Raw genomic sequence first — 22,857 nt, 5'->3', positions numbered from 1 at the left:
TGAGCGGTGCTCCCCCTGTGGGAGCGCACTGACCACAAGGGGGGCAGCTCCTGTTTTTAGCATCTGCCCCCTGGTGGTCAGTGCGCATCATAGCGGCAGCTCATTCTGCCTTTCAGTTGATTTGCATATTAGTCTTTTATAATATAGGATTCTGACATATGTATAAATGGCCTCACCCAGAAAGTTGCTCAGGCTAGGTGCAGAAGCTGCCCAGGAATGCAGGAATTCCCGTTGTCTCCACATTGCCAAAGCTGAAAATTTTCAGGTCCTCCTTCCTTAGAATTGAGTCTAGGACATCCTGTCCCAACACCCCCACCCTTTCCCTGGCTGCAGACCCATTGCTGGATAAAACAAAGGGAGAAAGTGTGGCAAGGGAAAAGGGGACCTCTATTTACCAAAGGCTCTTGCATCCTAAACGAGAGAAAAATCAACTCAAATTGACTTGGAAAACAACAACAACATTTATTTGGTTATATAAATAAAAGGTTCAGAATTAAATCCAGCTTTGGAATTGGCTGGGGCCACTTTATAAACTGCCCCAGTTTCAGCAGGTTTCCTACAGCAGGTTATTTCATCCGTATTTGCTGAATTGAATTAAAGCTATGAATTTTTCTGAGTCAAATGCTCTGTGTTAAATTTGTCATAGTCCCTGGTTTTGATTATAGGGATTTTATTTTAAATTTATTTTTATTAATGGTAATATTTATTGATATTTTAAATATTTTATTAATATTTTCAGTATGCAATAATTAGTTTTCTTTTTGATCAGAATTTGGGGACAAATTTTTTTATTTTTATTTTTTTTAGTTTTTAAGTAGTTGGGGATATTTGTGCATGTGTGTTTTTGTTTCTAGATTTATTATCTCTTGGTCAGAAGTTATGGATATATTATTTCTGTGTTTTGAATTTATTTTTCTGCTTTTCTTCTTGGAAACTCTTTAGATTTGTTAATATATTTAGTCTGATTAGAGTCAGAACTTGTCAGAGAAGCTAAATGAATTTTGTCTCTTGAGGGTGATTTTTCCATACAGTTGGTCAAATACATTACAAATCTCTTTTGTAGTTAAACTCTGGATGAAAAGTTTATTTCTCCATATTAACATTATTTGGAGGGGGGACCTGTCTGTTGTCCTCTATGCTATAGTTACATTGTGATTATAATAATAATAGTGCATCCTTATGGAGTTGTTATCAGGGTTAAATGAATCAATATGTGTAAAATGCTTAGCACAGTGCTTGGCCCATAGTAAGTCCTCATCAAAAGCTCTAGAGGACATATATTTTTTCTGAACCTGCAGTTTTGCTTTTAGTAGCATTCCAGTTTGATGGACATAGGGTAGTTTTTAATTACCCTAACTTATAACCACCAAAAACATGACAACCGATGAAGAACAAAAGGCAAAGAAATAGAAACCACCCTACTGGCCATAAGTGTGATGTAATGACCTTATGCAGCAACCCCTTACACAAAAAGAAAAGCCATTAATTTTGTCTTAAATATGTTCTACTGGGTTCTGTGAGAGAATATGCAAAACTGGTGAGCAACGTACCCACATCTGAATGCTAATAATAAGAGATACTAATTTTCTACTTTTCTGAAAAGGGTATGAGAACCTGTTCCTCTCCTCCATTAAATGGTGTAAACCTCTGGGTAGGTATTAGGCCTTCTATTTCTGTTCCTCACTGCTGTGCACATATACTTGACAGCGAGCTATGAAACCCATTGGTTTTTGTGGGAGTTAAGAGTTTCCAGCAGACTTGGACCAAATTCCAGTCCAGCTACTCAGAAACTAATCTGTCTTAAGGTAATTTGCTAATTATTTATTGGCCAATTATTGTGGTCCTTGTTTGCATATAAATGGGTAATACTTTGAGGTAGTTGTAGGAAAGTGTATAAAGTTTTACATACTTTATATTTCATGAATCCACTTAGCCCCAAGGTAGGTATGTTTTATTTGTGAGATGATAATGGAAAAGTAATCACCATACAAATTATCATTCCTTTTATTTATTTTTTAAAATATATTTTTATTGATTTTTAGAGAGGAAGAGAGAGGGATAGAGAGATAGAAACATCAATGATGAGAGAATCATTGATTGGCTGCCTCCTGCACGCCCCCTACTGGGCTTTGAGCCCAAAACCCAGACATGTGACCTTGGCCAGAATCGAACCTGGGACCCTTCAGTCCACAGGCCAACACTCTATCCATTGAGCCAAACCAGCTAGAGCTATCATTCCTTTTATAGATAAACATTGAGGTAAGATTTTTTAAAAAGCTAATAATAGCAATTGGTGTGTGGTGATTCTTTCAGTGATGCTAATTTTAAAATTTATAAAGTATTATTTATTCTCATTGCAAGTCTATCAATAATGACTAATGGAGTAGCAGTGCATTCTTTCTTATTCCTGGTTTTTAAACTATATATATTAGTAAATATAATTTGCCAACACCTGATTTTTAGAATTCAGATTTGCCAAATATCCTATCAGATGGGTGACTTCACAGCCACTGGATAAAAAGTTACCTTCACTCCTGATTGGAGTGAACCTTTCAGGACCAGAAAGACTGCAGAAGCCCCTGTATCTCTGTCAGGTGAGCCAGGCAGAAGGAACACCCTTGAAAAAATGTTCCTCCATGTGTGTCTTGCTTCTTTCATCTGATCTGCTGCCCACCTCCACAACTTTTAAGTGGAAATCAAGTCCCTACTTCATACCTCGTGGCACATCTTGCAGTTTTATTGGTCCTATCCACCCAGCAACCAGCTGCAGCACAGGGATCCTTCTTTGAGAGTTTCTAACCAGAACTGCTTTGGTTCTGCAAGAAAAATCCAGAATTCTTGGGGTCATAACTCAGCTCTGCCATCAAATCTGCAGCTCAGGGAATATGTCCTTTCTTGGGGACATTATCTGTCTGTATATATATATGGGACCATTTGGGCCACTACGATCATTTAAAATTTCTTTCTGGATCAGATTCTACATATTAAAAGTAAACTTGCTTAAAAATAAATAAAATGACTTGAAATAAAAAAAAAAGTTACCTTCAAAGAGATGAAAACCAGAACACTTTAAGAGGCTGCTAAAGCCACCTGCCACACCTCTTCTCTAATGTCAAGGTTGTTTGCCCTCTAAATTCCCTTATCTGAGAACACAGATTCGCCCTGCGGCAATGACTTTGTTTATGTGCGTCCTCAACTCTAAGTCAGGAGAAGTGGGGGCAGAGGGGCGCGTCACCCTCAGCCCAGGCGCCTTCTCTGCTTTGACTTCGGTCCTGGGGGGTAGTGCAGCTGCGTGGTACGACATCTGAATAGTCGAGGAGATTAAGCCAGCCTAACCCCTTACCGTCACCATGCACTCCCTCTGTGTGTGTGTTTCTCCCAGCGGGAATAGGCCCTGGGACACCCAGCCCGAGACAAACCCAGAGGAAACTTCGTAACCAAGGAACCCTGGCCGGTTCCCGCCACCTCCCACCCACGCGGAATCATTCCATCTCCTGGGGACCAATCAGCACTCCGCACGCCGCCACGCCAGCCAATCCAAGCAAACACAGGTTGCTCGGGCCAACTTCAGCGACTAGCCCTCGGGGCACCGGGTTCGAGCCGCGGGCGTGGCTAGAGGTTCGGCCCGCCTTCCCCTGTGCAGCTTGGTGCCTTCTCATTGGCTGAGACCTGCAGCGGCTTGACGCCTATTGGCTGCCGTCGCCCGCTGCCCCGATGGGCGGGGAAGCTTGGGGAGCTGAACGCGTCGGTGTTTCGGAGAGCGGTGAGTCGGTTCCTGGCCTGGCGCTTCCCAGCTGCGCGCCCCTCGCTCCTCGCTTCTGCTCAGGTAGCCTTGCTGGGTGCGCGGGGGCGCGGGGCCCTGAGGCGGCCCCGAGGGAGGCAGGGAGGGCGACCGGCGGGCGTCCTTGGCGCCCAGCCCGGTACCTTTTCCCGGAGCTTTTGCGTGGAGTGGGGTCGGGGAGGCGGCCGTGGAGGCGGCCGTGGAGGGCGGAGATGGCTCACCCTGGCCTCCCGGAGGGTGTAGATCTCACAGGTGAGAAAGAACGTTGAGTCCCAGGGAGGGGCGAGGGCGATCCAGAAGTAACCCAGGGCTTGCCCCCTGCCTCTCCACACTGCTCGCCGGCTTCAGGATTTGGGCACCGGTGAGGCCTCCGTTTCTTCATTTGTGCAGTGGGGAAGGGGCGGTAGTAACCTCCCTTCTCGGGCCGCGGTGAAGATTCCCGAGGTCACGTTCTGTGCGGGGCACCGTGCTGCCTAGGTTTGGGTAGAAGCTCAGACAACCCAGTATCCATCCTCTCACAGTAAGCATTGACTAAGATGATGGGGATAAAAGACCGCTTTTTCCAGTGCTTCCTGGAGGTGCCTTCCAAGTTCGGTGCTAAGCGGATAAGCTCATGTAGCTCCTCAATAAATTCGCTTATTACTGTTACCCTTAATTCGCCATTAGGAAGGATCGCCTGAGCCCTAGCTGGTTTGGCTCAGTGGCAGTGTCGGCCTAAAGGGTCTGACTGAAGGGTCCCTGGTTCTACTCTGGTCAAGGGCACATGCCCGGGTTGGTGGCTCCATCCCCAGTGGGGGGCGTGCAGGAGGCAGCCGATCCAGGATTCTCTCTCATCATTGAGGTTTCTGTCTCTCTTTTCCTCTCTGAAATCAATAAAAAGATATTTAAAGAAAAAGGATTACCTGAGCTATTTTGGGTTCAGAAACCAGAACAAAATATGACAAATTCAATATGATATTTGTCATATTTTGTTATATTTGCCATATTTGTTATATATATATATATATATATATATATATATATATATATACTTAAAAATGATTCTTTATTGTTGAAAGTATTACACATGTCCTCCTTTTTCCCCCATTGACCCCCTCCAACCTGCCCCCGCCCCAGAGTTCTTGGTTGATTACTTCCCACCCACCCACCCACCCACCCTCCCCAGCCTTCCCTCAGATTCTGCACTCTGTTCCATGCTTCCATGTCTCTGGATCCACTAAGTTCATCAGTTTGTTACTTAGGTTCCACATATGAGTGAGATCATGTGATACTTGTCTCTCTCTGACTGACTTATTTCCCTTAGCGTGATTCTCTCCAGGTCCCTCCATGCTGTCTCAACAGATGAGAGATTCCTTTTTACTACTGCATAGTCATATTTTTAATGTAAAGTCTCCTCTCGTCAGTGATCAGCTTTCAGCGTTTTACAGAATAGATCCTTAGCCTCTGAAGGCAGAAGCCCTGGGTTGGAATTCTGGCTCCATCGCTTACTAGCTCTCTGGTCTTGGACAAGGGACCTGATTTCCCTATTGCTCTCTGTTCCCTTTCTGTAAATTAGGAATAGTTATAGGGTGGCTCTTAAGGTTCTTTATGAAGAGTAAATGAAAAAATACGATTTAAAGTGGCCCAAAAGTTGATCGCACAGTAAATGATTTTAAAATGTTAGCTTTATTATTTTAAATAAAGGATTAGAGCATTAGGAGCTTGAACACTATTAACTTGGACATAAACTTAAAGTTGTGATATTAGAATTATTGCCTTAAGTGTTGTAAAAAGTCTCAACATTGTTGTAAAGCTTGTGCTAAAATCAGTCAAAGTGAGCACTAAAACAGGAACATTAGTCACATTGCAGAATAGGCTTTCCTGTTGCAAATGCTACAGCTAACTCTCAAAAAGAGAAACTCCATAGTTGACTGAGTTAGAAAAGCTAAATTGCCAATTCAAGATTGATTGGAAATCATGCATGTGCCAAAATTTTTATCTTAGGTAAATACAATTTAATTTACAAGGTGTTGGTTTGCACCACATCTTATGAGAAAATCTATGGTATGTTAAATTGAAGTTATTCACATAAATGAAACTCATATCTATTGGTTAATGGAAGGTCGATTTCTATATGAGCTTCTTTAAAAAATGAATTGTGACTTAATTTTACTTAATATAAATAGAAACAGATTTTTATGGCATTCACTTTTTATTAGGGTTTTATTATGTTCTATAAAATACAACCTGTGGCCCTAGCTGGTTTGGCTCACTGGATAGAGCATTGGCCTGGGGACTGGGGGGGGAGGGGGGGGTCCCGGGAAAGATTCCGGTCGGGGGCGTGTGCCTTGGTTGCGGGCACATCCCCAGTGAGGAGTGTGCAGGAGGCGGCTGATAGATGCTTCTCTCTCATCGATGTTTCTAGCTCTCTGTCACTCTCCCTTCCTCTCTGTAGAAAATCAGTGAAGTATGTTTAAAAAAAAAAAAAATACAACCTGTGGCCATTTCTCTGGACATACATTTGACAAAAATTGGGGTTGTATTTTATCAATGAGTATGGTGCTTGTAGAAAAATTTTAACTGGGGAAAGCTGCCCACTCTATGATGACACCCACTGTCTACACCAGTGATCACTTCAAAAATATGGACATAGGAAACATGAACAAAAAGGTTAAGGTAAGTAAAACATGAAAATAGACATTACCCAGCACTGTGTAATAAAACTGTCAAGAGCATATAATCTTATATATGGAGCTCTTAGATTCTGATAAAGTTAAGTGGTACCTGTTCTCTCTGAAATGTAAGTGGTAGAGTTGGAGAGTTTCTTGATAAAAGGTCAAGAAAGGGAATAAAAGAATTAATGAGGGAGTTCAAAATGGCATTTAAAACATTTCCTGACATTCTCCATAGGTGGAGATTGCAGGAGGGCATATGGTATGCTTTCCATTAAATTAGCATGAATACCCTGTTATATTAGGACCTTGGTCGGCAAACTGTGGCTTGCGAGCCACATGGCGGCTCTTTGGCCCCTTGAGTGTGGCTTCCTAAGCCTTAGGAGTACCCCAGTTAAGTTAATAACAATGTACCTACCTATATAGTTTAAGTTTAAAAAATTTGGCTCTCAAAAGAAATTTCAGTCATTGTACTGTTGATATTTGGGCTCTGTTGACTAATGAGTTTGCTGACCACTGTATTAGGAGAATGCCAAGACTTTGGTAACCCCAATATTGCCCCTTTTTGGTCTTGGAATATATTTCTAGAGATCCTCTGTCATGCCTGCACACCCACGGATGGTTCCATCGGTTCTCAACCTATGGGTCGCGACCCCTTTGGCGGTCGAACGACCCTTTCACAGGGGTCGCCTAAGACCATACTGCATATCAGATATTTACATTACGATTCATAACAGTAGCAACATTACAGTTATGAAGTAGCAACGAAAATAATTTTATGGTTGGGTCACAACATGAGGAACTGTATTTAAAGGGCCAGAAGGTTGAGAACCACTGGTTTAGACAGTAACTGCTATTCCCTTTTGGACTTAAATCTTGATGAACAAAAATTCATGCAAGAGTTAACTGCCTGGTTAAATAGTTCATTGGCTAAAAGAGAGCTTTCCAACTTTATGTAGTTTGTTCTCTTCCCTTCCTATCTCCTACTCCACTACCCTTAAAGTAACTCATTGATGATCTTTAATGTTTTAGTTTTTGTTATCATTGAAGTTAAAAAAAAAAAAGTTTACTTGAAGGGTGGAATAAATCAATTTTGAAAGCAAAAACTAGATTATATCCATCTCTGTCATTCTAAGACCTGGTATACACTAGATGCTTGGTAAATAAAATAGTAGGCCTCTTTGAGAAATTGTTGTTTCATTACATTAATGGATGTTTTAGTCATTCAGAAACTCAAGGATAATTAGTGTAAATGGACCTGCCTTAGATATCTTGAGGTTTTCCATAAGTCAGGCTAGTAGCTCACCACTTTTTTTTTTTCTGTTTTATTCACTGTGTCCCTACAGCATGCTAGACTTCACATTTCCTGCCCTGAAAGATTTACAGTTAAATGGGAGAAGATGATAAGCGAGTAATTACATTACAGAGTTGCTGTGAGAAAACTTGGGAGGGGGAACTACCTTAATTTTCAGGAGAATCCAGGAAAGAAAAGTAGAAATTATGTAGTGAAGCTTGGCCAGTGCATGAAGGAGCCCATAAGCCATATTAAGGAGTTTGGACTTCATACTGATCAGCAGTAGGAGTGAATGATTACTAAAGATTCTCATCTTTATAGGTAGTTTTTATTGCTTACATTTTGTGTGCTGGATTTGCGCAGAGATAACGTTGTTTACAATAATAGCTTTTCATTTCATCTTTGATTTCTATCAAATAGTTTTTAAAAATTATCTGCCAACCACAGGAACCTGCCAGGTGACTTTGGGTTTAAATAACATTGTTTTAATTATAATGATCCTTGTAATAGATAAATGAAATTTCTTTTGCAAGTCTTCTCTGAGAACTTATGCTTGTTTATAACATAAATGCTCTTGAATAAGATCATTGTACTAGCTAACAAGTTGGCAGCCTCTTGAGTGGAAATGGGATATATTCCCGACTGGCAGACTTTTTGAATGAGCTCATTCACTTTTAGTCTGCAGGTAGGACCTGTACTTGTTATATATTTGGCACCACTTACATAGATCCTAAATTTTCTATTTTTGAATTTTCTCTATATACTTTCCCATGTTTCTGTGATATGCCACCCCAAAATATACCACTTGGGATAAGGATTATTTTGAGCTGAAGGCAATTAATCAGCAGCAAATGAAAAAAGAGCTCTTTTTCCTCCCACTAGCTGCCTAAAAGTAGGACATACATTTCCCTTTGTGAGGGTTTTCTCTGTCCCCTCTCCTACATCAGGAGGAGGACAGCTCATCACTGGAGACAGAAAGTTGGCGTCGAGATGGTCTGCACAAACTTTCCTAAAATAACCCTATCTTCTATTGTTTTCTTCCATATAGTTACTTCCCATAATTTATCACCCCTAGAAGCCCAATCCCTTTTCCTCATCTTGTCACTTCTCCAAAATTTAACACCCTTTATTAAAATGCTATATAAGCCCTGGTCTAACTACTACTTTGGGTCTTCACTTTTTTTTTTCTTGCTGTATTGATTAAACTTTGGGGTAAATAAAAATATTTTAGTGATTGCCTCATGTGATTGGTTTTTCTAAAGTGTTAGGATACTTTTAAAAAACTTATTATTAAATTTTTATTTTTAGTTAGAAATTATTTCAAACTTATAGAAAAGTTGCTGGAATAGTGCAAAGAAGTCTTGCTTATCTTTCTACCAGATTTACTGTTAACCTTTTGCAGTATTGCTTTCTCTAATCTATAGTTTTTTATTTCAAATCTTGCTACTTGTCCCAATAATGTCCTTCATAACAATTTCATTCTGGTCCAAGATCCCAAACAGGATCATGCATTGCATTGTTTCATGTCTCTCTCTTTTTTTTTATATTGTTCACAGTATTATAGATGTTCCTTCATTACCCCCCTCCACCTAGCCCTTGCCCCCCTCCCCAGTCTTCACTACACTTCTTTTTTATGAAGGCCTCTGAGCCTAAAATTAAAATGTTAACATCAAATAAAATTTGTGTACCTTTTCTCCTGTTAACCTGTCTTTTGTCAGTTTAATTCGCACATTCTGAGACAGAACCTTAAGAGGGTAGAGAAAAAGTTTTTTTCCTCCCCTACTGCTCTGTATCATTTTAATGTTTATCGTTTTTAATGGCTTATATGCTCTGTGTTGCAATCTTTAAATATTGACTGCAACATTGATTTATTTCTCTCACCTTTAGTTTTTCCATCAATGGTTTTCAGTCCTGGCTGGATAACAGAATGATCAGTGAGGCTTTTTAAAGGACCTGGATTTCTGGAGCCTATCCCAGAACAGACCCACTGAATCACACTGCCTAGCAGTGGGCCCTGAAAGCTAACATTTAAAAACAGTGTCAAAACTTGAGGGAGGCAGAAGTTAAAGTGGTAAAAGCAAATCTTATTTAAGAACTATTGCAGTGGGAAAAAAGAAACCCCAGTAAAGAACTGCACTTCCTTCTGAATGCAACAAGGATAAGTGGGAGTTTATAGCCAAGGAACAGGGAAGATATCACCAGAGGGAAAATTACTAAGGGGAAACGTTAGGGGTAAGAGGGATTCTGGCTAAATCAACTTGATAGGCTTCTTGCTGAAGGCAGGCCAGAGTGGTTGAATGAGGGTGGAATGAGGAATTTTTGAGGGTGGGGAATTTTCACTAAACTGATTTAGCAGGATATTTGCTAAAACAATCAAGGGGGCTAAGGACTCAAGAGCTAGGCCTCGTCAAACATCGGACTCAGAAGAACTAAGGAGAGAGTCTTTGTCAATAGCAGCAACTACTACAAAATACAACAAAGGTGATTCTAATGCAGTGATGGTGAACCTTTTGAGCTCAGCGTGTTAGCATTTTGAAAAACCCTAACTTAGCTCTGGTGCCGTGTCACATATAGAAATTTTTTGATATTTGCAACCATAGTAAAACAAAGTCTTATATTTTTGATATTTATTTTATATATTTAAATGCCATTTAACAAAGAAAAATCAACCAAAAAAATGAGTTCATGTGTCACCTCTGACACGCGTGTCATAGGTTCGCCATCACTGTTCTAATGCATGCATCTGTAGTTGAGAATTGAAGCCTTATTTCCATAGAGGCTTAATATTTCATTTAAATCTTCTCTTGGCTTGATGGGTCTGTAAATGGGCAGCTTTCCCCCCAAAACCTTTTCTCCGTTAGGCTTTTCCTGGAGAGTTCCACGGAACCAGAAGGAGACAAGACTAAGACCAAATAATTCTTGTTTTGAAGCGAACACACTTAGGTGCCTGATGTGTTCCAGGCAGTGTTTTCATTAGTGGGAATATGGTGGTGAATAAGGCAGACAAGGGCCCCTGCTCTTAGTTGGGGATGTCATGGCCAAAGAGTAGAAAACAGTATACCAATAAGTGAACAATTTAATTTCAGATCATGATAAACACTATGAAGAAAATAAAAGAAGACTATAGTAGTGAACTTAATAGAAGACTGTATTAAGGACAGAGGTTCACATTGAAAAATTGTCATTATAGGTTGTTTTTGGTCATGCTCAAATTTGGGATCTAGCAATCCAGGCAGAGAAATAGCAAGTCCAAAGCCCAAAGTCCGTGACAAGCTTGGCCTATTTGAGAAACAGAAAGACAGCTGGTAGGACAAGAACATTGTAGGTAAATGGGATGAAGGGTGTGGATAGGACTCTCATGTGGTTTCAAGGTTTTGGACTTTGCACAGCTGGCTCAATTATCCTTTTATAGCAAATGCTAAGATGGAAAGGCTAAGGCAGTTTGAGGGAAGCAAGAGATGCCCATTAGGCATTAAGCTTCTGGATCTGGCAATGGTTGGTGTCTCTCTCCCTCTTCCTCTGGCTTTCCACATGTCAGCTGCAGGATAGCCAGATTTTTTTGCATGTTTGCTTGTTGCTCAAAGGCTCCCAAAGCTATCATCCTAAAAGAAACCTGCAGAACCTGCATGGACTTTCCTAAGAGAGCCTGGGAGTCCTAGACTCCATCTTTTCATGGGAGGTGTGTCAAAGAATTTGCAGTAGTGTTTTAAAACCATCACATTACAGAATTCCTTATATTAAGTTTGTTACCTTTTAATATTAGTAATAATTTCCTTTTTAAAATAATGGTGAATAGTACCTTGTCTTTGGGATTATTAATGATATAGTACTTTTTCTATTTTATATAGTTAAAATTGTTTCCTTAAAATTATGAACCATTTGTTGATGCTGTACTTACTAGTGGTTCTAAGTCTTCATGGGACCTTCTTCCTTACACTGTCAACTAATTGAATCCTGTAACACTTCAACAAATGCAATACAGTATTAAAAACAGTGGAGCATTTAAAAAATGTGAAATTGTTTGGAGTTCTGTAGCACTGTCTTTAGAAGAGGTTTCCAGTTCTGGTTCTCATTTGTTTGCTAGAAAGAGTCCTAAATCTGTTGGATAGTAAAATTGAAAAATGTTCAGTGGCTAAAATCTAAGAAAGTTTTTAAAGAGCTATGACATGTATTATTTTTGTATTTTGGAAATAGCAATTTTTTTCTTTAAGTGATCTGGAATTTTAGAATTTTATTCCTTTTCATTGGATTCTATTAGGAAAGAAGAATAGGATTGTATTTTATTATTTATATGAGTTTTTAATAACTTAAAATTATTCTTGTCCCTAACTATGTGTTACTCACTTTAGAAATATTTAGGGAAAAAACCTATATGCCAGGTCCTACTCTCAGAGATTTTGACTAGTTGATTTGGGGTAGGGTCCAGGTATAGGTCTTTTTTTTATAGCTCCCCAGGAGATATTCTATTATGAAGCCACACTTGAAACCCCCTGCCCTACTGCATCAAATTGTGGTGTTTGCTGATGCTGATTTTGGTCTTTGTAACAGGGAAAAAATAAAAAATGGAAGGCCTGCCCGATGCTGCTGCTTTTGCAACTAAACTTAAAAACACTCTCATCCAGTACCATAGCATTGAAGATGATAAGTGGCGTGTTGCAAAGAAAACGGTAAATTTGTTTAATTGGGGCATATCTTCTGTCAAACGAATTGGTAAATATCTTTCAGAATAGTATGGGAAGGTGTGGACCATACTGCAAATGGATGTGCAAAATAGATAATTTTCCTAATAAAGTGGGTGGTTTAGCAGGTCATAAAGGAACAAACAGTAATCCTGTAACCGCTTTCAGTAATTCTTTAGATATTGGACATGAGAATAGACTTGGGGAACAAGAGACTAAAGAATGGCCTCTTAAGTCAACAAAAAAATGTATCATTATCAATTTAAGGAAGTATAGTAATTGGTACTTTGGAATAGTTTCAGTATTTCGACAAGGCTGTGGGAGTGGCCAGTTAGTATTTTTAGTAACATGACTTGCCCAAATTATCATATGGCTGAGTGTTCACAGAGCCAATCCTAGAATCCAGGACTCTTCCAGTTAAGTGCTTTAGCTATTCTGATATTCAGAATTTCTTGGGTAATTACCAGTAAAAAATTGTAGGGATTAATTCAAGGTAGCACTGTCAGAACAGATGTGAATTGTTTAATATTTTAAAAGATATGAGTGAGTTCAGAATGAAATACTTAGCATTCTTAATGTCTTAGTCTAAATGTGTCAGTAGACAAGATTGGAATAGGAAAATAATAAATGGCCAGTGAGATAGTGCCATCACTGAATCTTTACAGTATTTGGGTCACATTAAGCTACTGAAAAATATTTCTTGGAGGTCTATAATTTAAATAAAATGTGAAGGATTTTAGGATAGAGAAAAAATTCAAATGTGGATCATTTGATGGTATAAATAACTTTTATGCATCTCTGAATATTTGCTTAAGTTTTAATGCAAAGACTAATGCTTTAGACATATAAAATTGTCAGTTTTATATACAAGGTTCCACTTATATAATTATCACCATTTACTATTTTTATTTTTCTAGAGAGATGTCACGATTTGGAGAAAACCTTCAGAAGAATTTAATGGATATCTGTACGTAAATTCTAGTAGTTTTATGTAGCTCTTAAGACATTGCTGAATGTTTTATACATACACACACAGAAACATTAATGATCACTAAATGATCATTGCCAATAAAATTAGGCCTCTGCTTCTAAGATTGAAACTTTCTGAGAAGCAAGTTACCTTATGAAGTCAAAGCCTATTTCCATAACCCTTCTGTACTGAGTTGATGGTGAAGGGATCATAAATAATGATGTGAAATGACTGATAAGATCTTAATTTCTTAGCATCCTATATAATAAAAGGCTAACATAAATTGAACGAACAGCGGAACAACTGGCCGCTATGACGTGCCCTGACCACTGGGGGCAGATGCTCAATGCAGGAGATGCCCCCTGTTGGTCAGTGCACTCCCACAGGGGGAGCTCTGCTCAGCCAGAAGCCCAGAAACCTCTCCCACCTCCACAGGAGCACTGAGGGGAGCGGGCCTAAGCTGTCAGTCGGACATCCCCTGAGGGCTCCTGGACTGTGAGAGGGCGCAGGCTGGGCTTAGGGACCCCTGGAGTGCACAGAATTTTGTGCACTGGGCCTCTAGTCTCTCTGTCTCTGTCTCTCTCTCTCTCTCTCTCTCTCTCTCTCTCTATGTATATATATATATTATACATATTCTATCTAATAATAGACAAACATGGTAATTAACCGTACCTTCGCTACGCCTCCCATGGGCTAATCAGGGAGATATGCAAATTAACCCAACCAAGATGGCGGCCGGCAGCCATACAGCTGAAGCGAGCAGGAGGTTTGCTTGCCCCAGTGATGGAGGAAGCCAAGATTCCCCGCCTGCCACGGCCCGGCTCTAAGCTCCGAAAGCAACAAAGTTTCAATTATAGAAGCTAAACAAACCCCAGATACCTGCTTTCAGCAGGCCATGGCCTCAGAGCTGGAGCGAGTAGGAGCCAGCTCTCAGCTCCAGTGATGGCAACAAAGTTTCAATTTTAGAAGGTAAATAAATCCCAGAATTAAAAAAAGAAAAAGAAAAAAAGGAGAGTCTGGGAGCTTCAGTTGCTGGCCAGCCTGAAAACAGCCATCAGCCCCTCATCCAGGCTGGCCAGGCACCCCAGTGGGGACCCACACCCTGAAGGGGATGTGACCAGCTGCAAGCAGCCATCAGCCCCTGACCCAGGCTGGCCAGGCACCCCAGCGGGACCCCCCACCCTGATCTGGGACACCCTTCAAGGCAAACCAGCCGGCCCCCACCCGTGCACCAGGCCTCTATCCTATAGAGTAAAAGGGTAATATGCAAACTGACCCTAACAGCAGAAAGACTGGGAATGACTGGTCACTATGACACACACTGACCACCAGGGGGCAGATGTTCAATGCAGGAGCTGCCCCCTGGTGGTCAGTGCGCTCCCACAGGGAGTTCTCATTCCCTTCCACTCAATTCTTAATACTTGTTATTAACTTTATAATTTCTGCCAATCTGAGGCACATGAGTGGTATCTTACTAGTATTTAGTTGACTATGAGTGAAGTTGAACATCTTTTCTAAATTTATTGACATTTCAGGTCAATTTTATCATGTCCTTTGCCCATCTTTTCTTTGGACTGTCTGTCTTTTCTTTTTATTGACTTAGGAACTAATTATATATCCTGTATAATAACTACACTTCTGTTCATATGTGTTGCATATATATTCTTCCAGTGTATAAAAATATGTTTATACTAATAACATGTCAGAGTATAACTGAGAAAAGAATAGTATGCAAAATAAATGGGAACATTACAGTGTTCTGCAGACTTTTTGGCAATGGCATAACATGACGGTACTTTACCAGTACTGTGTTCGTGATAACATATAATATAGCCTTCAGATTTCTTATTAGATTTGAGGACAAAGAGTATATTCTGATAAAATAATTGATAGAACTTAATTTATCAGAAAAGTTGTTGGGATTTACTCCCTTTAGTAAATATTCATTGCCCTAGCTGGTTTGCTCAGTGGATAGAGCATTGGCCTTCGGACCAAAGGGTCTCGGGTTCAGTTCCAGTCAAGGGCACGTATCTTGGTGGCAGGTTCTTCCCTGGCTCAGGCCCTGGTCAGGGCGCATCCAGGAGGCAACCAGTCGATGTATTTCTATCACATCGATGTTTCTCTCTGTCTTTCCCTCTCTTCCTTTCTCTCCAAAAGATCAATGCAAAAATATCCTCGGGTGAGGATTAACAATAAAAAAATCAATCAATCAATCTTCATTGACGTTTGCTCTAGTTAGTTCCGAACGACGTAGGAGGGCATGCTGAAATTTTCATTCCAGTAGTATTTGCCTTTTTTTTTCTTTCCAGTTTCAAAGCCCAAGGTATTATAGATGGTGTTGTTAATGATATAATGGACCATATACGCCCAGGTCCCTGTCGCTTGGATTGGGACAGCTTAATGACTTCATTGGACATTTTGGAGAACTTTGAAGAGGTATTTGTTCAGAAACATTACTTCAGATTGTGTGTGTGTGTGTGTGTGTGTGTGTGTAAGAGAGAGAGAGAGAAGAGAGAGTGCGTGTGTGTGTGTGTGTGGGGGGGGGGCGAGTACCCATGTGGGTGTGAGCATGTGTACACACTTGCATTCATTGCTTTGAGAATAAGTAGTCATGGCAGAGGTCTCACGGGGGAATCCTTGCTGCTTTTTAAAAAGCTTGAGTTTTTTATTTATCTAAGATTTCAGAAGTTCAGAAGAACTGAATTTATTTTCTGAAATCTAAGATTCTGAAAACACCACTATTATATTCAGGTTTCCAGGTAAATTGTATGTAAGTTTTCTGTTGAAATCAAAATCAAAGACCAAAGATGTCACTCTAAACAAAGTGGCTTCCTGTCTTTTTCTATTTTTATTAATTTAGTTCTTACCATGTTTGAATTTATTTTAAAATATATTTTTATTGATTTCAGAAAGGAAGAGAGAGGGAGAAAGAAATAGAAACATCAGTGATGAGAGAGAATCACTGATCAGTTACCTCCTTGCATGCCCCATACTGGGGATCGAGCCCGCAGCCAGGGCATGTGCCTTGACCAGGAATTGAACCATGACCTCCTGGTTCATAGGTTGATGCTCAACCACTGAACCATGCCAGTTGGGCTAAACGTCTTTATTGAATTATGTGGTGTTTTAGTGAATGTATTTGTATTTTATCTTAAACACCTAAGGGTTACACCACCTACTTCCATGTTGAATATTATACAGGATACAAAGTGACTATTGAATTAGAGATTTGGATATATTTTTATTATATATCTTCTTCATGTGTATATAGCAGCAGTGAGATTTAGAATAGAAATCTAAACCTGTCAGAATCACTGTAAGAATTATTACTACTAATTATAAGACAGTTTAGATGAGCATTAGTTTTTTACTAAGGATGAACTTATGATACATGATTGTATGTGTCCTTAGAGTAGGAAGTAACACCTGTTACCTTTTGTCCTTCAGAATTGCTGTGTGATGCGTTACACTACTGCTGGTCAGCTTTGGAATATCATTTCCCCAAGAGAGTTTGTTGATTTCTCCTACACTGTGGACTATAATGGAGGGCTTTTATCTTGTGGTAATGATCTCAAAACTGTATACTGTCTTTCAATTTATTTTAAATATTTGAGTTTTCTAGGCTGGATTTTTTTTCTATGCAAGATATGTTTTCATAATTATTTTATAATCCTAAGCTTTATAAATACTGAACCCTAGAGATTAAAATAACAATATCAAGAAGGGTTCTGAAATTCAAGTTTTTGTTTCCAGTTACATGCTATCCTCCAGATCAGTGGTCGCCAACCGGTGGTCCACAGACCACTGGTGGTCTGTGAGTTCCGAAAGGTTGGCAGCCGCTGCTCCAGATCACAGCTAACAAACATGGATAACATGACTGCCTCTAAGAAAGAGATCCAGTAAATGAAAAATAGCTTCTTAGTCACACACACACACACACACAGATAGACTTGGTATGTGTTAGGGTGTTCTCCTTTTCTGAGTTGTGTACAATTTTACTTTTGAAACTAAAAATAGTGCTATTAGAAGGTTCCTGCTTCCTAAGATATACCTATATGTAAGTTAATATGTTTTCTGTATATACTTGAGTTGCCAGTTGTAGTTAAACATCTATTTGTTTATTTTTGACCAGCTACTACCAAAGTTGCATACGGAGTGCCTGTGGAGACTGGTGGTACCATAGGTTTTTTTAAAAATATATATTTTTATTGATTTTAGAGAGGAAGGGAGAAGAAGAGAGAGATAGAAACATCAATTATGAGAGAGGATTATTGATAGGCTGCTTCCGGCATACCCACTACTGGAGATCAAGTCTGCAACCCCAGGCATGTGCCTTGACTGGGAATCGAACCGTGACCTTCTGGTTGATAGGTCGACACTCTACCACTGAGCCATACTGGCTGGGTCCATAAGTTTGTTATTGGCACCTTGAGGCCTGGATGCTACATCTAAGATTCTTAGTTTCCAAGGAGTTCCCAAGATGACATGATACCATCCATTCTGAAGGGATTAGAGTTTTCTGCATTACCTGTCTTAGCTCCCTGTCAGAAATCTACTTGGTAATTATTCTTTCTTTTTTTTAATATTTTATTGATTTTTTACAGAGAGGAAGGGAGAGAGATAGAGAGTTAGAAACATTGATGGGAGAGAAACATCGATCAGCCGCCTCCTGCACATCTCCTACTGGGGATGTGCCCGCAACTCAGGTACATGCCCTTGACTGGAATCGAACCTGGGACCTTTCAGTCCGCAGGCCGACGCTCTATCCACTGAGCCAAATCGGTTTCGGCTTGGTAATTACTCTTTTTCATTCTTCCATGGTCCCTCTTGGGGCTGAATTTTCATCTACAGGGATAACAAGACAAATACTGAAACAAGAAATCTAATATTTTAAATATCCAGAGTTTTAGACTTATGTCAGTCACTCCTATTAATAGTGTTATTTTCAAATTGCCTTGTAGGGGTCAGCCTTGACTGGAGTGAGAAGAGAGCAGAATTTGTTCGTGGATATAACCATCCCTGCGGTTGGTTTTGTGTTCCACTTAAAGACAATACAAACCAGAGTCTTTTGACAGGCTATATTCAGACGGATCTGCGTGGGATGATTCCTCAGTCTGCAGTAGATACAGCCATGGCAAGCACTTTAATCAACTTCTATGGTGATTTACAAAAAGCCTTATGAAAGGCATAAGACGTTTAAACTTGTAGTACTATGACCCTCTGAATCAACTCCTTTCAGTTCCATGGCCTGTAAAAATCATCACTTTTCTCTCCTCTGTATACCTTGTAGAAAAATTTGAGATATTTTTGTGTTATTTTATTCCTAAAGTAAATAGCTGTCTAAGAGAGGGCATTGTAGTTTTTTTAAATAGTTATTTGCACCTTGTTTGGTATGGCAGTCTGTGTGTCTATGAATGGAGAGCATGACAGAAATCCACCTTGAAGTAGATAACAATTCTTTGACTCAAACTCTTAAGAAAATGAATAGTGCCTCAGTATGAATTTTTTGGCTGCTTTGAATTTAGAGAGAGCACAAGCTTCATGCCGTTAGGTTAAAATAATCTATTTTAAAGCTTTATGAACATTTTGTAAAAGTTCTAATTTTTTTTTAAAGTTAAATATTAGTGGTTTAGTTTTGGCATGCTCTATGAGTTTGCCAATATCTTGGACTAAAGAAAATGCTCTTTATATTTTATAAATATGAACTTCATTATCAACTGACTTGCACTGCTTTAAGTATTGAAAAGATCAGAAATAAATGGGTAGATATTATAGTAACTATAGAATCAAATCAAAAGCATTTCAATTTTGATACCTAGATAGCATTATTTTGTGAATATCTTTAAAAATATGATTGTTTTTTATGTGCATTTATTTTGGGAGTCTTAAAACATTTATGCATGAATCAGTACAAAAACTGCCATCTATGTGATGGGATACACCATTGATTAAACAGTAGTCTGAGTTTTGTGAAGTGGCTGGTGGTATCCTGTATTTAGCAACAGGGAATCTAGGTCAAATTCAGTGAATGTTCTGTACATGTTCCAGTTTTAAAAGTATCACTCAACTCATAAAATATTACTACTTCATAAACATTCATAATTGTGATGAAACTTTTGTCTGGAACTATAACAAATGCATTCAGAGAGTCATTTTGTAACTAGAATGAGCAATAATAATTGGTCCCTTGATTCTATGGCTGCCTTAAAGGAACATTCTACATGATTTTAATATCCCAAATGACTCTGGCTTTTGAACTGTCCACCTAGTTTACTTCTAAAATAAGAACTTGAGGCATCTCAATGTGTCCAGGCAATTCTTTTGTGTGTGTGTGTGGTTAATACAGGCAAATTTTTGCGTGTATCTGTTTGTGTACATGCACACATCTTGAAATCCATTTCAGTGTTCAGTGTGAGTTCTTTCTGCATTATTATCATTTTATTTCCTTTTTGTGTGTGTGGTTAATATGGGGTAAAGTGAACTCTGGAAATTCATGCCAGATAGACTACAAAAAGCACAAGAGCATATGGTGGTTCAGGTGCATGAAGGTTTGATCTGTGTTTTACTTTACTGTGTTTACCTGAGTGTGAAGAAAGCCTAGATCCTCAGACCCATTTTGATAAAGTGAAAAAAGTTGAGCTGGTTTTTGTCTTTTTTTTTTTGCTATTAGCAATGATGTTAAAAAAATAAATAAATAAAAGGTTGTAGTACTACATTATCCATGGTGAATATCTCACAAGTTTTAGATTGAAAATAATTTGTTTCAAGAACTGACAGAAATGATGTGTAAATGATCCTATTTTCTTAACTTGAAATTTATTAATATTTTTTTTCTAAATTGGAACTTTGAGTTGCTGGATTTTTCTCCCACTTTTTTTTCTTCTTCTTGTAATAGGGAAAAAAACATCAGTAGTTTAATTTTTAGCTCCCCACGGAAATTTATTAAATGTTAGTTTTGACTTTATGTATTTTTTTTGTTTTGTTTTATTAGTGTAGAGTAGGAAGTTTCTTAAGTATTCTGTCTAAGATGGAGAAATACCAACAGATAATCAGTTATAAGGTGCCCAGACTGGGTAAAGGATTTGCAACAATATTGTATATAAGGGCTGTGATTGCCTGATCTGGGAACCCCTAAACACAAATGAACTGTCCATTCCCAGTTACTCTAATGTTCCCTTTGTCCTATTCCACTTATACCTCTGGTGAGTGATTACATAATCCACTGTTTACTGTGGACCAACTGCAAGTAACAGGATACTCATAGAAAAATTCTCATTGCAATATTGAGTCATAGGGATTGAAAATTTATATTCGAATTACCTAAAATTTATATGCAGTTTCTAAATGGCACTTCAGATCTACTGGGCTCTAGCTGTATACTTAAAAACAAACAGCTTTATTGAATTTACATGCTATACAATTTGCCGGTTGTAGGTATACAGTCCAGTGATTGTTTAGTACATTTATAGTTGTGCAGCCATCATCACAATCATTTTAGAACATTTTCATCTCCCACAAAGACTACTTTGCCTGTTTGCAGACTCATAACTAACCAAAGTTTAGCACAGTTGCCAGTATACAGAAGATGATGAAAAAGATTATAAAATAGGATTTGTTTTGTTTTTAAGAGTAGAGTTGTATTTGAATCTAAGCTCAGGAACCTTGTGTTAATATATTGAAATATGTTATCTCAAGTTCCATAATGATAAGAATTTAAGGATGTGGGTTGGGATTAAAGAGCCTGCTGTTTCTATAGCATTGCTGTAGAATAGAAAAATAATGTGAAGCCATATGTCAGGGGTCCTCAAACTATCGCCCGCGGGCCACATGCAAATACAGATATTGTATTTGTTCCTGTTTTGTTTTTTTACTTCAAAATAAGATATGTGCAGTGTGCATAGGAATTTGTTCATAGTTTTTTTTTAAACTATAGTCCGGCCCTCCAACGGTCTGAGGGACAGTGAACTGGCCCCCTGTTTAAAAAGTTTGAGGACCCCTGCCATATGTCATTTTAAATTTTCTAGCAGCAATATTAAAAAAAATAAACAGCTGGGGTTAATTTTAATAATATAGTTCATTTAATTCAATAGATCCCAAATATTATCATTTCAACATGCAATCAATATTAAAAATCATTTAGCTATTTTATATTCTTTTATACGAATGCCTGGTGTGTATTTTCTAATGTAGACCTGCCGCATTTAAGTGCTCATTATCCACATGAGGCCAGTGGCCTGTACGGAATAGCACAGTTCTATAGTGCATGTATTAATTTGTTATTCTATAATATGAAGTAGAGAATTTCATGGAATTACTCTCAAATACAAAATCTTTTCTGATTACCAGAGCTTTCAGTGTTTACTAAATTGGGACTGCTAAACATTAGAAATAAATCACTTAGTAGTTGTCAATAAAATAAAAATGATAGCCCTCCCAAATTTCCTTTAAAGATAACTTTTCATCGGACAGTTAATGAAAGCATATAATCTGCCTTGTTATTATGTGGTTGATTATTTTCTCTTGCTTATAGCTAGTTTGTATTAGAAACGTGTATACAGGAATACTACTTGGCATAGCACTGTTTTTAGTACATGGTACTTATTTTCTTTAAGGAAATTAATTTCGTTCTAGAAAAGGTAATTTATCCTAAGTGATACTTTTGCGTGAAATCTAGTTTTATTGATAACTCTTGATTGGTTAACTCTTGATATTTGACATAATAATCAGCAAAAGTAATTATGAGAATTTAGTGTTCTGCAGTTATATATAATAGAAACTTCTACAGTATTACAGGGGTTGTAAATGTTAAAAAAAATCTCTTCATTTCACTGTTCATTGAGATTGGGTATATTTGAAATTGTAGATTTCTATGTCTGAAATCGTCTCCCAGTAAAAAAAGCTTTTATGTCTGAGTAATTCCCTTTGTTATAGATAAAAGTTTTACCTGTTTCCTCAAGAACACACTAGCATCCTTAAAATACGTTGTTAAAATCCAGTGTCTTTTTTATTCAGTAGGTGCTGTAGCTATCCCAACCCAATGGGTAAATGAACAGAGCCCAGGGAAGGTTGGGGAATGGGCCAGACTTCCATTAGAACCTGTATTGTGTAATTAATTACCTATCTGATGTATCTGCCTTGCCTTTATTTTTATTTTTTTTTACTTTTATCCCTTGCCTTATTCAGCTTCTTGAGGTAGGGGATGGTGGGATCTGAGTATGAAAGAAACATTAACTTAATCCCAGAACACAGGAAATTGGACTTATGATGTCTTCATTATTTTTTTGTTTCCAAAGATTTTTACATGTATAATTAAATAAAAATTCATCTCTTGCAATTCAATAAAAGCTATACTATATATAGATTTTATTTTTAAGATATTTTATAATTCTTTTATGAGCCAGTCTGTAAAACTAGAGCCTTTATTATATTAAAAGTATGTGTTAATATAAATAAAATGTATATTTTAAAAATCAGAATAAATT

The 22,857-nt window shown here is 38.4% G+C and overlaps 1 protein-coding gene across 1 annotated transcript; it reads left to right on the top strand.

Moving 5' to 3' along the window:
* Nucleotides 1–3,732: 3,732 nt before the first annotated feature.
* On the top strand, nt 3,733–20,055 carry STARD4 (StAR related lipid transfer domain containing 4). The gene is made up of 6 exons (XM_081090179.1): nt 3,733–3,826; nt 12,275–12,393; nt 13,323–13,372; nt 15,685–15,811; nt 16,823–16,937; nt 18,337–20,055. The coding sequence occupies exons 2-6, from the start codon at nt 12,289–12,291 to the stop codon at nt 18,555–18,557; spliced, it is 618 nt and encodes a 205-aa protein (XP_080946305.1). The 5' UTR covers nt 3,733–3,826; nt 12,275–12,288; the 3' UTR covers nt 18,558–20,055.
* Nucleotides 20,056–22,857: the final 2,802 nt, after the last annotated feature.

The sequence above is a fragment of the Myotis nattereri genome (genome assembly GCF_964212035.1).
Source record: "Myotis nattereri genome assembly, chromosome: 4".
NCBI lineage: Eukaryota > Metazoa > Chordata > Mammalia > Chiroptera > Vespertilionidae > Myotis > Myotis nattereri.
The sequence above is the reverse complement of the archived record's forward strand: the minus strand, read 5'-3'. Positions and strand labels throughout refer to the sequence as shown.

Bases quoted from the DNA above. Each gene is read 5' to 3' on its own strand.
- STARD4 (XM_081090179.1), top strand. From the start codon at position 12,289: ATGGAAGGCCTGCCCGATGCTGCTGCTTTTGCAACTAAACTTAAAAAC. The intron at 15,812-16,822 runs GTATTTGTTCAG...TTTGTCCTTCAG, and splicing joins TTTTGGAGAACTTTGAAGAG to AATTGCTGTGTGATGCGTTA. The intron at 16,938-18,336 runs GTAATGATCTCA...ATTGCCTTGTAG, and splicing joins TGGAGGGCTTTTATCTTGTG to GGGTCAGCCTTGACTGGAGT.